This window comes from Poecilia formosa, unplaced genomic scaffold (assembly GCF_000485575.1).
Source record: "Poecilia formosa unplaced genomic scaffold, Poecilia_formosa-5.1.2 Scaffold4, whole genome shotgun sequence".
NCBI classification, from domain to species: Eukaryota; Metazoa; Chordata; class Actinopteri; order Cyprinodontiformes; family Poeciliidae; genus Poecilia; species Poecilia formosa.
This window is the reverse complement of record NW_006799943.1, coordinates 447,560-464,249: the sequence shown is the minus strand read 5'-3', so window position 1 is coordinate 464,249 and position 16,690 is coordinate 447,560. Positions and strand designations below refer to the sequence as shown.

The following is a 16,690-nucleotide window of genomic DNA, read 5'->3' as shown; positions in this document are numbered from 1 at the left end:
TGAGAATACATGCATTGCAGCAATCATTTATCCGATTCTGGCTGGAGACGTCATTCCAATTAACCTTAGCTAATACGGCCTCAAATTTGGGTACATCCTGTCTTGGAATTTGTATTACAGTCTGTACACAGTTAGTGTGTGATTAACAATAGTCACCTCACTGTTGCCAACTTAGCCATTTTGTCACTATGTTTAGCACAAAACACAAATCTGTATTGCCCAAAATTAGAAACTTCAGGTCAGGCTTTTTAAAGATCAGTGATTGGCCAGAAAACTGCAATTGTTGCTGGCTGATTTATTCACCCAGAAATTATTGCAATAAATGCCAACATTGTTTGGAGATCTAGGCCTAACTTATAGTTTAGAGAATAGATAAATCGTATGTGATGTTTTATTTTTGCTTATTTTTTTCCTTTAAAAACAGTTTAAGGAAAAGGTGCCCAACTTCCTCAGAACTGAGGACACAGAAATTCTCACTACTCTGCAAAACTTTTCCACAACTGATCAAACTGAACTGTGTGTTCTTTGCCAGATAGCTTCCTATCAACCAGGTTGATGATCTGGCACTTTCTGATCACAACATTCTAACAGCTAGTTATCTGACTGACAAACTAGCTGTGTTCTACACTCTTTTTCAAATGACTGCTAAAAGATAAGGTTAGGTGAGGATACAAGTCAAGACTTGTGATGAAGTAATAACCTACAAGTGTTATGCATCTTTACACACTGGAATACAGGCTCAGAGTGTTGGAGGATAAATAGTAAAGTCTGACGTGGACATGGGTTTTAAACCTAAAGCACAACACTGTCTCAACACAAAACTCACAACATTATAAAACTGCATAGAAAGAATTGGATGATGTGTTAAAATAGCAGTCAGGTACAAACATCTAACTATTATCTACATAAGAAAATACTACCACTACACAGTGATAATGGCACTGGAAGAGGAGAACTAAAAGTGCATTACTTGATTGTTTTTTTTTTTGTTTGTTTGTTTTGTTTTTTAAGTAAGCAAGAGGCTGGGGTGGGTATGCTGCAGTATTAATTAGTAGAAAGTTCCATGACATATCTGCAGTTCAACTCTTTCTACTGAGATGCCAGAGACAGAGCAGAGTGCCTACAGGCTGCAAAGCTCCCCCTGCAGCCAGTTAGCTCTACCTTGTGGCTTATTGAGGGGAAACTCCTCAATAAGCCAAGATTTCACTTATTAAAGTGAAATCTTTCACTTTAATAAAAACAAACTAATCGGATTTTAAAGTAAAACAGTGTTGAAACAAGCATTTGGAGCAAACAATGTGCAAACAGCATGTCTACTATCTTCTACCCAGAAATCTTGGGCCCCTTGACAAAAAATTTGTTTGGGCCCCCCTGCTGCTGCTTTTACAATTTTTTTGAGTCTATTTGACCCATAAAAAGCATCACAATTTTCAAGGTCTGCATCTGCCTTGTTTTCTTTGGTACAATACTGATACTAGCACAATATTTACTGCTCATGAATTTAACATTCAACAGTCCACATCCAGTATGCAAGTAGGTTGCTTACATTTATTCTATTAGTTTTAGATTACTGAAATGTTTCCCCATGAGTAACAGTCAAAAGCAATGCGCAAAATATACATGAAGCAATCCAGACTTCTCAAAAATGCTATGGAGTTGAATTTTATTCAAGCTGCAGTATGCAACTTTAATAAAAAATATGTTTTCTCCATATTTGTTTAAGCCGTCACAATGTTGTAGCAGTTTGTTATGAGACAGATTACCTGTGAAAACAATCAATCTCCTCCATCTCCTTCCTGAATTACTATTACTGGTTAAAGTAATGCACCGTTCTGACCAAAACAACCAATCAGAACTAGTAGGACGCTCTTAGCACTGACAATCAACTTCATTCACTCACTGCTAAATGTGCTAATGGTGGAGAAACAACTTATCATTGCAAGAAACCGTTTATCTGCTGTCATTGTAGCTATGCTAACTAAACTGAGCATTCACAGTTTTGTGCTATGCTAGCTGCAGCACGGCACAAATCGAGGTGGAGGAAGGATGAGCAGCACCACATGAGATTGTGATTGACGGCACTAAAACTCTCCTGCCACTGACTGGTTGTTTCTAGCACTGGGAGAAGGCAGAGGAAATAGATTTGTCACAGATTACCTCTCATACCATACCGTCATAACACAATGACAGTTTTAACAAATATGTGGAAAAAAATATATTTATATCAAAGTGACATACGGCAGCTTTAATTTCACGCAAGAGAGGACTAGTCAGGAGGGACGTGAGTTAGAGCTGCTGCTGACTGACTCATCTGTTGTTAAGTGGTAAAAGGTACAAGGGACAAGTTAAATACATATGAATATGTTGGTAATTTCTTTCCTTAATTCATTAAATGCTAATGAAATGGAGCCAAACAGTAGTCTGTAGCTAAGCTAATTATGCTAAATGGTTGATAATCTCACACAGTCTACCCACCTCTCTTGGAGAAAAACTGGGTTATAAATTAACACTCTTGCATTTTTCTTTCTCTCCCCCTCTTTTTTTTTGTTTGAAAACCTGATTTTATAACTTTTCTTAGCAGCATAGTAACTGCAACAATCATTCGTGTCTTCCAATGACTGCAGCTGAACAGCGTCACTCTGAAGCGCTCCAAGCAGGAATGAACCATTTAACGCAGATAGGGGGGTTCAAGGCAAATATGGTTTTATGATCTGGGAGTGGGAACATAAATTTTTTATTGCTACAAACAATCTTTGAAAATACAATATGATTAATTTTGTAATTGACAGGGCCTCGATTTTTTATTTTTATTTCTATGAACAAAAAATAAATAATTGAATTGTGGAGGGCCCCCTGTTGGTCAGGGCCCTTAGAAATGTCATCACTTTGCCCCCCTTTACCGCGCCCCTGCTTCTACCCACATGGTATTCACTGCTGAGAAAAAACAAACATCAGCTTTTCAGGGATCCACCGTCATTTCTGTTTATTTTCACCAGACAACTGATTTTTTACTACAATCAAATCCAGCAGATGTTCTAGGACTTGAATCACCAAACTTAAATCATCAATAATACCAGAGGTAACACCCAAACAGCAGTAAAATGTTATGAGGATTTTTAAAATTGATTATTGAGAACCAATTTAAATATTTTTAACATGAAATGTAAATGGAACAAATATGTCTGGTACAGCTGTTACACTGTGGTGAGAGATGTCCATCGTATTTCCGGTCAAAATAAAATTATTCTAAATCTAAATCTGCCAGGGCTTTGAATACTTTTAGGTTTATCCATATAAGTAAGTCTAATAATCTATTAATATAATAATGATAATAACACAGCAATATCCATCTAAATCTCATCCTAAAACTAGCATCTATAGTCCAACAACCCACAGAGTGTGCATCATGGAGCCCCTTAGCCTCAGCATGATTGTGCTGGGTAGTCTGAAGGAGCTGAGTGGAGGAGTCATTGAGGAGGACTGCTCTGTGAGAAACAGCAACTCCAAGGCAGGGCTAGGGCCACTCAGCTGAGTGGTTGTCACAGGAGATTCAAGGATTTCTAAAACATGCGTGAAAGAATGAAGGCAACACAGCAGCTTCTGTTTCTGATGAGTGAACATTATAACACGATGTAAAGCTGGTTGGTGGATGTACTCCATGCTCCCCCCAGTGATTCTTTGTGCTTGTGTAGCAACAAACTGCTCACTTGGTGGATCTCACTTCACCTTGCCTTGCCCTTTGACCTCTCATCAACTGTTTTCTTTTTGACAACCATTAACCTGGTAGCAATTCTCCTCTAAGTGCGGTAAACCTGAGCAATTCTTTTCATGACACCGTTCCATACTACAGCAACAAACACTAGCCTGTCTTCACTCCAGTCTGAGCGTTAAAGCACACCTTCCAACTTGCTCCATGCATGATGACAGAATGGTGAAATCAGCAAATGACAGCGGTGGTCAGTGAGAGAAGACCCAGGTCCACATCACATGCTAAGTGACATCTACTCCCAGTTTAAGCTCGATTTATGCTCCAGCTTGGTTTGTGCGTTTCACATGCTTACGGAACATGCCAACATTACATATCTCTTACCTCTGAAACTTTTTAACTAAGTGGACAGTTCCGAGGGAACAAACATGGCACAGGTTTGCAAAAATAATTCAGCCCATTTAAACAATAATACCATCACCACACTCACAGGCTAACAACTGTGTTCTTTACTGCTAAACGTGTTGTGCAGTGTTAACCGTTTGCTCTACTCTGAAGAATCAGAGTATAAATGCTGCAAAAGTTGTACCTGTCTGATTCCAAACAAACAAACAAAAAAAAAAAGTTTTGGCGCTGAATGTACATGTATCAAACATAAACCAAGCTTCACAGCTGGAACAAGGATCGTCAACATCATTCCAACAGGATTTAAGGTGGTGTGTGAAAGGGTGTGAAGCTCTGAGCCAACTTGACCGGATTTATGAAAAGACTTAAAAACCAAGACAAACCAGCTAACAACCTTATTACAGAGACATAAAGAGGCCTTAGGAAGTTTACCAGAAGATGAAAAAGACTGATAATCAGACTGAAAACCTGTCTAAAATAGAAAGACAATGCATCAGAAAGCAGACAACGTGTAGCAGCATCTCCAAGACATGAATTCAGTCACATGACTGAGCCAGTCATGTGACTCCAGCCCCTAAATGGAAGGTGAGGTCTTACCAGTGCAGGCCACTGGACGTGCTTTGCCTTGGTTCCCTGCAGAAGGCCTCCAGCTCCAGCTGTTCCAGCTGCTCCCTCCTTCCTCTTTGCCCAGACCAGCTGGTGCTCCAGGAGAAACAGCTGGAAATCCTCATAGACCTTCACCCACTCCCTCTTCTCCCACTCTTGGTCATCAAATTCCACATACACCTGAAGACAGAACAACTCCTGTTAATAACAGCATTCTATGAGAGGAAGGTAATGTTACAGTGTTCAGGGATGATAAAACCGCCACCATATTCAGCAACTAAATATTTGTTCTAGGGCTGCAGCCAGTGATTATTTCAGTAATCAATTATTCTGACAAGTAATCTGATAAAAATTGCCACAGTTTGCATTTTTCATTTAATCACTTAAGCGTTTTCTATACAATAGTAAAAATACAATAATTAAACACCTTGTTTGAATAAGAAATCATTTTATTGTCTAAAATTCAGTAACAGCATTCCTTTACACAAAGAGTGAATGTGAAGCTAAAAACAAATCCTTTTAATATCAACATGTGAAAAGCTGGACTCTGTGTAGGCCTGACCTGGGGATTATTTAATATTAATGTGAAAGGTGCAAAATAGGATTTTTATTTATTTATTTTTAAATTTTTTAAAGAATTGGAACCAGGTGAATCTAAAACTATAACTTGAGTAATTCTGGGTAGAACATATTAACAGGGTTGCAAGGATTTTCTTTTACTCTTAAGTGCAAAATGTATCCATTTTGTACAGTATTACTCAGTATGTTGTTCTTTCAGCAAATGGTGTTTTTTGTGTCTTTATACTCTAGCTAACCATTGATTGAGTTCTGAATTTGATCATTTCTGGCTTCGATTCATGAAAATGATTTCGATTAATCATTTCAGCCCTAATTTGTTCTGGTTTTGCAGTTTTAACACATATAAATTACCCACAAAAGCACTCAAAAAGCTGGTTTATAGTAAGGCTTTTGTTTTAAAACCAAAAAGTTGACCAAACAAACCTGGTCCTATGTGGAAGAAAAACAGGCTGTTCCACCATTTATAAATGTGTGTGTGTGTGCGTGTGTGTGTGCATGCGTGTGGGGTGGGTTTTATAAAAAGATGAAAAGCAGACTGGTTAGCTGGTTATTACATTTTATAAAAAAAATTTAAAACATGCATCAGTTACTCTTGATATTCTAGTTCCCAGATGAAATAAAAATAAACCAGGTTCCAGAATTCCAGACCTGGAATTTCAAAGCATCTTTCAAAGTGATTCTAAATGCTATCATAACTAAACCAGTGGCTGGTAGTTAAAGTTACAAAGCTGAAATCAGAAGAAATAAAGTCAAATTTTGGCTTTTTTTCTTTTTTTGCATCAATTCCTAATGTATAATAGAAAATGCAATTTGATGAAGTCAACATCCACTGCCAGCAGCTAGAAACCTTTTCATGGCATCTTTAAGACAATTCAGTACTGCTGGAGTGCACAGATGTGCGCATGAATCAGCCATCCTTCCCTCGTCTCCTGATTCCATCCTCTTTCTCCTTCATCCCCTCCTCCTCCCCCTCTACTCTCTTTGCAGGCAGCGTGGAAGACAGAGCGGAAAAGGGATCAACGAGTGCATCTCTCCTTAATCAGCCTCCCGCCCTCCTCCCCTCCCACAATGCCCCGCTGCAGTCAACTGAGTGATCACTCCGAGCCAGAAGGCAGTGAAGGGAAGCAGGCTGGCTCTTTGTTTATGGCTGCTGCAGTTTCTCCACACGTCTAAAGCCTTTCCTTTCTTACTGCCTGATGTCATGCTTGCCTCTTCTCCCTCATGGACGCATTTCCTACTTTGTTTCAACCAAATCATTAAAAGTCACTCCAGGACGCTGGGTGGAACTCCTGGAACTCCCCTCCACCTCAGAGAATGGTGGATGACAGATGGAGACAGATCCAGCCGTTTATTCCTCCTGCATTCCACACAACAAAAGTTGCCCTCAATCACCATCCATTTCTGATGAGGCGATTAGTTGGAGCAACTTTTCCCCATTTGCTGTAAACAATGGCTCATTCATTCATGTAGTGATTCAACTAGATTCGCTGACCTTACTCTATAGTTTCATGTCATTTCCGGGGCGCCGAGTATCTTCAGCAGACTAAGCGTCTAAAGCAAAGTTTTATACATAAAGACCTGGGCTGCCAGGAGATTCTCACTGTAGGATACAAAATACTGCTTTCACTGCATTTAAGCAAAACACTGAACATGACCTAATTATTTGTAATTATATGGGACCTATATACTTTGTTTAAATCTAGTTATGATAGGTCAGTGGGCTATAAAAACCATGTTCATCATGTTTTTACTGGAAATCATCCTCAGATCATTTCCCAGTCTGCTCAATTCTGTCTGTTGTAAGATTTCAAAATGAGCTGTCTAAGCCTCTCGTCATTTTAAATGCAAATAAGCCACTGTTGGCCAAGCCCTCCAAATATATGTTTACACCACACATGTGAAAATGGCTGCAAACAGATGAAAATAGTCCAACCAGCAAGCTTTGCTGGTTGGACTATTACTATCACTCATTAGCACTTCTGCTAATGAGTGAAACCCATTAGCAGAAGTGGAGAGTCCTGGCCAGCAGAGGTTTCTAGATGGTGAATCAACAACTAAACCACGTCTTTCCCAGCAGCCATTGCACAGCGTATAGAGCGGGAAAACCAGCTGACCAGTTCAGCTTGGGTTGCAAGTAGGGTTGCCACCAGTCCCTAAAAATACGGAATCGTCCTGTATTTGACTGTTAAATGCTGCATCCTGTATTGAACTGATACGGGATGCAATTTGTTCCGAATTCTATAAATGTTCGATAGACATGCCTACCACACACATATCAACACCAAGTGTAACAATAATGACTAAAATATTGTTACACTAAATTCTCATTGCGGGAGCTAAAGGACCCTAGAACGCTATGGACCAACGCTGTTGTCAAGTTTGCCTGGAGACAGACACTACACAGCCCGGTGAGCTGCTATCGACCCGTGTCTTTTTAAAACATCCTCAACCCAATACTCCACCGCCCTTAGAAGTAAAACCTCTCGTAAAGATACAAACGTGACAAGGAAGACGTAAATCCCAGGCTGAATAATGTCAGTGAGGATGAACACAGGCAGTTTAAACAAATGTGTTCGTTCTGGTGCGGTGTGCTGCTGTATGATAGACAGAATGGATCAGGAGAGAAACTCCAGACCCGTCAGAACCTAAAGAACCAGACATCAGTCTCTTCATCTCTCAATCACCTCCTGAGGCTGATATGGAACAGAACATTTTTTTATTAATTATGTTTCTTATTGTGGTTTTAGTAGACTGTTATGGTTTGATTATTAAATAATCAATTATTTGCTTATTTAATGTATAGTCGTATCAGCCAAAATTATACAAATGGTCATTTAAAGAACAAATCATACTAAGAGATTAACCGTAAATACATAAATATTTCCTACTTTAAAAAGGTTTGTTAGGGTTTTCTTTTTGTTTTATTAAGAAATGTTGACATCTATGAATTCAGTGTTCAGTGGTCATTAATGTCAGACATAGACCTGCAGCCCAGGGGTAGAAATTATGCTAAATAAATGTCTTTTGTTAATGCTCAGAGGTGGATTTTTTTAACCTTCACAATTTTACTTTAACAATGAATTAAAATTTATAGTGCTGTGCTTTTAGCTGCTGTATTGAGATATGACCACAATTTCCATCTGCCAGGGACCTGCAACCTGAATCTCTGGGGACAAAAGTGGCTCTTTGGCTCACTTATTATATCAAATGATGAAATATTGCTCTGTTTTTTTTATTTCATTCTTTTTTTAAGTGTCCCAATGGAAAACACTGACTACCCCGGCCCTTGTGGAAAATGTGGTAAATATTTTGATAATATGCTTTACAATACCAGAATTTTCACATAACTTATGCTTTTGGAACCCTGTCTGAGGACACATTTTGATTGTTAAATCAGGTGTTATGATCAGTTACTCAGTACTTGAGCAGTTTACCAAATGCATTTTACACTTGCTTAACTAAACTTGTGTAAGGTATGCTCAGATTGGAGTACAATTTTGGAGTACTCTATGTATGAACGATTGGTCTATGGATTACTTTTTAAAAACAAAAACATTGCCATAAAATATTGTCTATCACTGCAGCAGCCATCCCAACCCATGAGAGTAGGATGACGTACTGTGGTGGCGTCCCTTATTTTCATTTCTGAAAGGTGGCAACCCTAGTTGCAAGGTAACGGGGCAGTGCATGCCAACTATGATTTAATAATTTGGAGGCTTTTGAAACAGACACCAAAACATATCAATGTATTGTCATAAAACTGCTAGGTGATGGTATTCAGTTAATTATGTTTTTTGATTTCTAAAAGCAGTAGAGACCCAAAAGGAAGTACAAAAAGTGCATTAACTGAATTTTGCATAAGTCTCCTTTAAAACAGAAAAACAGTTATCCCTGCTTCTAAAATAGTATCAAATATCGAATATTACAGTTGCAAAAAACAAAAAAAAAACATTTTTGCAACTTGAAAAATGTTTTTCAGTTGTTTTTTAGTCCTTAATTTTTGCATATGGATTTGAAATTTTCACCTCTTGCTACCAATCAATTCTAAAGGACAGAGAAATGAGATCACCTAGCTTCTGTAATGCCCTAATGAGATGAGTAACTGTGTGATTTCTCTTGGTTATCTGTTTTGTGGATTTGGTCTTGTACTTTGGGTTTGCCGTTTCCTGGTTAAATAAAGCATGCATACATACATGAACACATTATATTTTTTTTAAGTTTTTCAACACATTTCCAATTTTACTAGCCTCATGCAAAAGGGAAAAGTGCAGCAGTGCCTAGCAACAGGTGGGGGCAGTTCTGTGCTCATCTATGCTTCATGCAGCCAGAGAAAACTTCAGTCACTCTTATACTTGATCTGATTTCTCATTAAAAGGACAAAAAACCTTCACTGGAAATATTATTTGGAGCATCGTTATATCTGGATACTAGCAACCAATCAATGGAGAGACATTTATGACATCAAACTGAGAATGATGGGAGCTGAAACTAATCAGTCGTTTGAGACAATAAGCATTAAATCATCATCCATCAATGATGGTGAAGCTCTAGGAGGAGAGGGGGCTTCCCGTTGAATCTGTTGTCTTTTTGCTGTGAGTCATCTGAGACTAAATATCTCTTGTGAAAAATTTTCAAACAGCCCTTAAAGAAAAGAAATCAAAAGAACTACACTGTCTTCTCAGATAAGAATAATACACGAGGACTGGGGAAGATCTGTGGCTGAGTCTGTTACTATAGTAACTGGGAGTTGCAGTGAGAGCAAGCTGTGGATCCGTGTGCCGTTCTAAGGACTTTTTAACCAGTTGATACTAATGAGCTGAGGCCGAAACCGGGTGTGTGTTTTTGTTTAGTTGGCCTGTCTACATAAATGGAACACACACACACACACACACACACGCGTCTTTAAGGTTGCCAACTGTTAAAATGAGGAGAAAATTATGAAAGGTAAAACCCAATGTTAAAATGATGGAAGAAATTCAGTCTTAAACAAATCTCATGAATCTGTTTTGTTGTTCAAGATTCATATGGATGTGTTCTGAATATAACTGAAAGGGAACGAGTCTATGAGTCAGTGCATATGAAGAAATACTTTTCAGAAGCCTGACATTTCTGTTTCAAACATCCTTGCTTATCAAAACAACATGTAAAATTATTTTCCGAGATTCTGAAACTGGGGTTTTCATTCTATGTAGAAAAAACACTTGAACTGTTTCACTGTGTGTAATGAATCTCTTTAAAATGAGAGTTACACTTTCTGAACAAAGGGGCAAAAAATATCAAGCTTTTCCAAGTGATTCTATTTTTTTTTTTTTTTATGTAGTTGTAATAGGGAACTTGTCCCGTTCTGGCATCAGCATGGCCAGGGCCAAACACAGTGAGTCCAAAAAGGTCTGGACTTCCAGCACTACTGGAATTGTTGTCAAAAACAGAATAGTTGAAAGGAACACAGAAAAATATCTCAGCTTCATTTGGATTGGTTCACTTTCACACTGCACTAATCAAAGTGGACAAAGTGATACAGTCACAACAGCTGCAGCTCATATGCCCCAATGATGACTGAACGAGAGGGAAAAAACACAAAGCAACAGAAAACTATCCAGCACCGCTTGTTTACAATGAAAACTAACCAGATTCATGCGGACCTGGGGTTCCTGTTTCTAATTTAAGCTGATTGATTTCTCACAAGAAACTGCATGATATGAACAGAAGGGGGGCACTGATGTACCCCACATATTACTCTGTACAGAGGGTTTGTTTCCTTTCTTTGGCATCAGTGAATAGTCTGTTTGTGTTTCCCACTGTAAGCAAACCACACAAGTGTTCACTTGCAAGCAAACTGGGACCCACGTTTTCATATGCACCAGACTTCAAATCAGCTTCTTTCACTCCTGTCTAAACAAAGTCTGATGCAGACAAAAATCCTTTCACCCAGCATCAGAGGGCTGGAGACCTTTTTACTTCATTCTACCAAATACTCCCTCAGATTATGTGACTGCATGTACACATATATTTAATGCCATTGAATAAAATAGCTCCACACCATTTGTTTTTTGTCTTAATAGAATCTTGCAGCAGCGCTTGGAACTCCCAGTCCCAAGCAGGGAGTGGGAATGGTTTCCGGTGCTGGAAACCATTTAGCAACATAAAAGCCCTGAGGATGTCATAGTGTACTCACTTACATAAAGCATCTGTGGACAGTGAAGTTATGTAGAAAACAGCTGACTATCTGGAAGTGAAAAGTCAGTTTTATGAACTTAAAAGTAGAGTTCTGCAAAATCATATATTATGCTCATTTTTATATCACAAAGGCACGGCCACATAATGAAGTTAATGTTATCTGCATTAGCAATAATGCTCTTTGGAACAAATGGAGGGGAATCTGGAACAAGTTCAGACCACTGAATGTCTAACGGGATTATGGGAAAAAAAGGGATTGCTGTAAAGTTAACGACAACGCCAGCGATTGTCTGCTGTTGCAGGTCAACAACTAAATGCAATCTGTGGCCAGATAGGAACTTTTTAAAGGGGCAGTATCATGTAAAATATTTTTTTTTTTTTTTTTTAGTTTTACATCCTGTTATGTTATTCCCTCATCAAAACCATACCTGGATTGTTGCCAAGATTCTTTCATCAAAGTTTGAGAAATTCTTTAATCTCCATGGCAATCATTCAGCTGTTCAAAATGCCTGGTTTGACCTAGCCCTGCCTTCCAGACGTAGCTCCTCCTCAGAGCTGCAGTTTCCAAACTTTAGAACCTCCACTTCATAGAGCAACTTCCCCACTCGGCTCCTTCAGACTAGCCAGCAGCAATTAGCAAACACTTGGTGGAACTGCTGAGCTCTTTACAGGAGCAACTTCTCAGTGGATTACTGGTAAAGGGTTAATAGAGGAGCCATGTTGAGATGACTTCTTGAAGACGGAGTTTAACAAAGAGCAGGAGTTTTTAAAGAGACAGAGGCTCGAATTTAAACCGTTAGATTAAGAAGTAAAATCTCTTAATTCAGATTTCATATATGAATATAAATTTTTACAGTTACTTTCTTGTCCTACAAATGGCACTATGTGCCTGGAAAACACATAATACTTACCCTTTAAAAATCATTTGAATAATGAACTAAACTTGATGCACTAACTAGGATTAATTGGAATTTATGGAGGATTAAACCAAAATAACGTTTCTTGTGAAGAGCCTTGAGATGGCATTTGTTTTGAATTGGTGATAAATAAACCAGGAACATCTGCACATCAGATGCCCTCAAAAATTATCATTCTCTGTGCATTTTACAGTCAGGCATGAAGCCACATACCTAAAGCTGTTTAAATATTACAAATTGGGATAAAAGTCAGGGTGATAATCATCATAAGCAATATACTATGAGGAATTTTAGATTTATAAATTTAAGCAATATATTGCCACATTTACCAACTGTAACATTAATAAGCTGTGTGTGTATCGTCATTTAAATGTGGTTTTAGTGGTGCAGTGGAGTATAATCTGCCCATCACCATCAGATGAGGAGCTGATTTCTGGCTGGCTGCACCAGAGGTTCCTGGGAGCCAATGAGCATGAAGCATGAGAGCAGCCAACCAGAGTGGAGAGAGCAGCCAAATCTGCCTCTTAAATACTGCAGCAGAGAAAACTGGAGCTTTACAGAATACAGAGTAGGAAAAACGGAGGCTGCGAGTCTTACTGCTGCTGCTACAACCATGCAGCGTCTTTCTGAAGACAAAGAAACAAACAGGTGTTAATCACATCTTGATGTCAGGATTATTGAATGCCATATTTATTTTTTTAAATGCAGATCCAATAATCACTCAAGCCTGCATGATTCCTTAGCAGTTTAATCATTGTAGTATGTTGGTGTTTCAATAAAACTAATCTTACTTTGATTCAGCTGTGATGAAACAGTGCTTTAAACCCTCCAAGCCCCCTCTGGTAATGAGGTTTCAAGCAGCTTCCTGGCTCTTTTCCCACAGCCTGAGACTCAGCTTTGTTTTAAGTAATGCAGACAGTCATTGAAAAAACACAAGTAGATTTCTCTGGGCAGGAATGATGTACAAGCAGTTCAAATAATATTGTTTTAAAAATTAGAAACGTCAAAAGATAACTGGATATAAAGACAGACGTGCGCTAAACCTAGAGTTTAACTGAAGCACAATAGAATGGTTTAAAACAACAGTGAGAACCATGTCAGATCAACCCGATCATGTATATTAGTATATGATGTATTAAGAAGATGAACATCGACTAAGTAGGCACATCTGTCTAAACAGATATGTTGTATTAGCACCCATTAATTTATTTAGCATCCTGGTGAACCCAGACAGGGCCTGAAGGAAGCAAGATGTTGCTTGACTTGGAGGGAAAATTATCAGGCTGCAGTTTCTAAACACCAACTGCACAAAGAAGATTCTAAGAACCAAAAATGGCAATATTGATTTAAATGTAGATTTAATATCTACAGATCTAAATCAGGATTCTGAGGATAAATAACCAGCCTGAAGTCTGAATAATCACTGTTAATTTTGACAGAAAAATTTCATTTATGGTATTTTTAGTCTTTGTAGTTACAATTTAGACATCAGAATTGTTTTACTTTTAGTCAACCAGTCGTAATAAAATTTAGTCAACTAAAACTAGTCTAATTGACAAAATTATATGAAAATGTAACTACTTTATGAATTCACTTTAATTAACATTATTCATGTTTTTAACCAGTTATGGCTGAACTTTATTGTCTGAATATGCAATAGATACAAAAACAGTTGCAATTTTTTCAAACGTCTTTATTTTTCTGACTTTATTTTCAAATATAGCAAGATATTTAAAATAGTTGGCTTGCTTTGCCTGAAAAATGGTATGAATCATCCGTAACAAACTGCATATTGATTAAATGTTTGGAGAGGCTGGTGAAGGATCACATCATCTCAAAACTCCCTCCTCTTTTGATCCATTGCAACCGCTGCACAGAGGATGCCGCTTCCTCCAACCTGCACTAGAGCCAGGAGGGGAAGAATACTCGTGTGAATGCTGTTTCTGGACTTCAGCTCAGCATGTGTCACTGGCTGCTGGATTTCCTCACAGACAGACCCCAGTCTGAGAGGGTTGGTAAAAATGCTTCAAGGGTTATCTGTCTCAGTACTGACTTCCCCAGGGCTGTATACTGAGCCCCCTGCTCTTGGGTTCAGTACGAACCACGTCATGAAGTATGCAGACAATACTACAGTGGTGGGTCTCATCAAGGACAATAAACTGGCCTACGAAGAGGAGGTGAAACATCTGGTGTACTGGTGTGATGCAAACCATCTAATCCTGAATGTCAACAAAACAAAAGAAATTGTTGTTGATTTAAAAAAAATATATATGTTAAGTCACACACCCCTCCTCATCAATGACGCTGCAGTGGAGCAGATCAGGAACATTAAAATACTGGGGATACAGATCACTGACACTTTGACCTGGTTCCTCCAAACTCTGGTCTGGTGAAGGAAGCTTAGCAATGTCTGCACTTTTTATGTCTGATGAGAAGAGCAAACCTCCCTCCTCCCATCCTCACCACTTTCTACAGAGGGACAATAGAGAACAAACTGACCAGCAGCACCTCCGTCTGGTTTGAAGCATGTAGCACCTCTAACTAACAACGCATAGAGAGAATGATGACAGCTGAGAGAATCATTGGGACAGTTTCTTTCCATCCTTGACATCCTAGACCCCTTGCACCATCAGCATGATTTGTTCTCCCTGCTGCCCTCTAGAAAAAGATTCAACAGCTTCAAATGCAGAACAACCAGATTCCACAAAAGCTTCATGCCATAAGACGACTCAACCGTCATAAATTTAATCTTTTATTGTATATATTTATATTGAACTTTTATCATTACTGAAGCCTTGCAACAAAATTTCTTTCAATATGTAAATTTTTAAATGTACAATTCAATGACAATAAAATCAGTCCATGTCTGTCTATATTGCAAACTTTATAAAAAATGATTATTGTAAATCAGAAATAATCATCATCAGGACTCCGAAACACTGACGTTAGTGTCCTTAGTTTGTCTAATTTGATGGTATGCTGAAGACCTCAAGCTTTAACGTCCTGAGGTGTTGCTTTAATATTTCCACATCATGTTCTTTCCTCACCATGTCATTTCACAATCATTGACAGCTTTATTCACCATGTTTGTCTACACAAACAAGGAATTTAACTAGGTCTCAATGAAGGCAAAGTCAATATAAATATATCATACATAAAAAGAATTGTTGTTTCTGTAAATACACATGTACAGTGTTTTCACAAAACAGAAAGACATCAGGGTGCTCTGCCTGCTCAGTGTTCATCAGAAGAACAGCCTGTTGGGAAACACCATCTCTATGGTGGATCGTTTGTACAAACAGTGCTCTGTAACACCGACCTGTCTGAACCTGTCCATACTGCAATCACCACTGTATACCATTGGATATACAGTAGTAATCCTTTGTAAGATGCAGCTTATGTAAAACAGTAGGACTGGTGTTAAAAGATAGCAAGCAACTGGTTATAGACTCTCTCCATAGAAGTGTTACATGACTGGTGGAAACATTTATCCAGGATTCTGGTAATTAAAGCTTGGTCCATAGTTAGAACTCAACAGTAATTGTTTGTATTTATAAAACGGTTTGGTTTTGCCAGCACATTTACCTGCAGTCTGATTTCTCATCTGCAAAGATGCAGATCAGCATCTGTTTATGTTATTGGGAGCATTTACCAGGATAGGGAAATTAATGCCCTGGTTTCAGTTAACTATAGAACTTTATAATGTGTTATAATTTATTTATGTGTTAAGTGTGAAAATGTGAACTTGTGTGTAAATGATTAAATATGCAGACGTGTCAGCAGAACTGAATGCAGTGCATAGTGATGTGTGAGCTGCGTAGGAGTGCAGCAGCCTGCCGGTTAATGACCAGGTTGGAACATTTGACAGCAGCAGTGGAAGCATGTCAGACTCTCCTCTGTGTAAACTTCAGAGATGATCGTTACTGCAGATGCCCAACCTTTACAATCTGAAGCCAGAGAATGTCTCTGATGGAATGAGACATCCTTATAAGGTGAGATGGAAAAAAAAGCTGAACATGTGTTGTGTTGCTATGGCAACAGGCTTTCAATTCTCATTCTAACAAATAATCTGATTAAAATTGGTAGATGTCCAACAATGTTGTCACTAGAGGTGCACCATCCAATGTTAATGTCTGTATCAGTGACAATGTGACCGATCCGTAAGGGCAGATCTATTCAGTCTAATTCTATGTTTTGTGCTCTGAGTGACGTCATGTACTGTCAAATAGGCAAGTGTTAGTAATAGAAGTCCTAGTTACAGCTTACAAATGCCAAACTTTAAACTTGTTGAATCGTTCTG

At 38.5% G+C, this 16,690-nt stretch overlaps 1 protein-coding gene across 4 annotated transcripts in view; it reads right to left on the bottom strand.

Annotated features, from left to right (window-relative positions):
• Positions 1–16,690, bottom strand: part of jmjd1cb (jumonji domain containing 1Cb) — a 183,541-nt gene that overhangs the window by 95,789 nt on the left and 71,062 nt on the right. For all 4 annotated transcript variants that reach the window (XM_016674577.1, XM_016674579.1, XM_007558415.2 and 1 more), the window contains exon 2: positions 4,709–4,897. In XM_016674577.1, the coding sequence (XP_016530063.1) occupies positions 4,709–4,897 (189 nt within the window). The remainder of the gene's footprint in view (positions 1–4,708; positions 4,898–16,690) is intronic.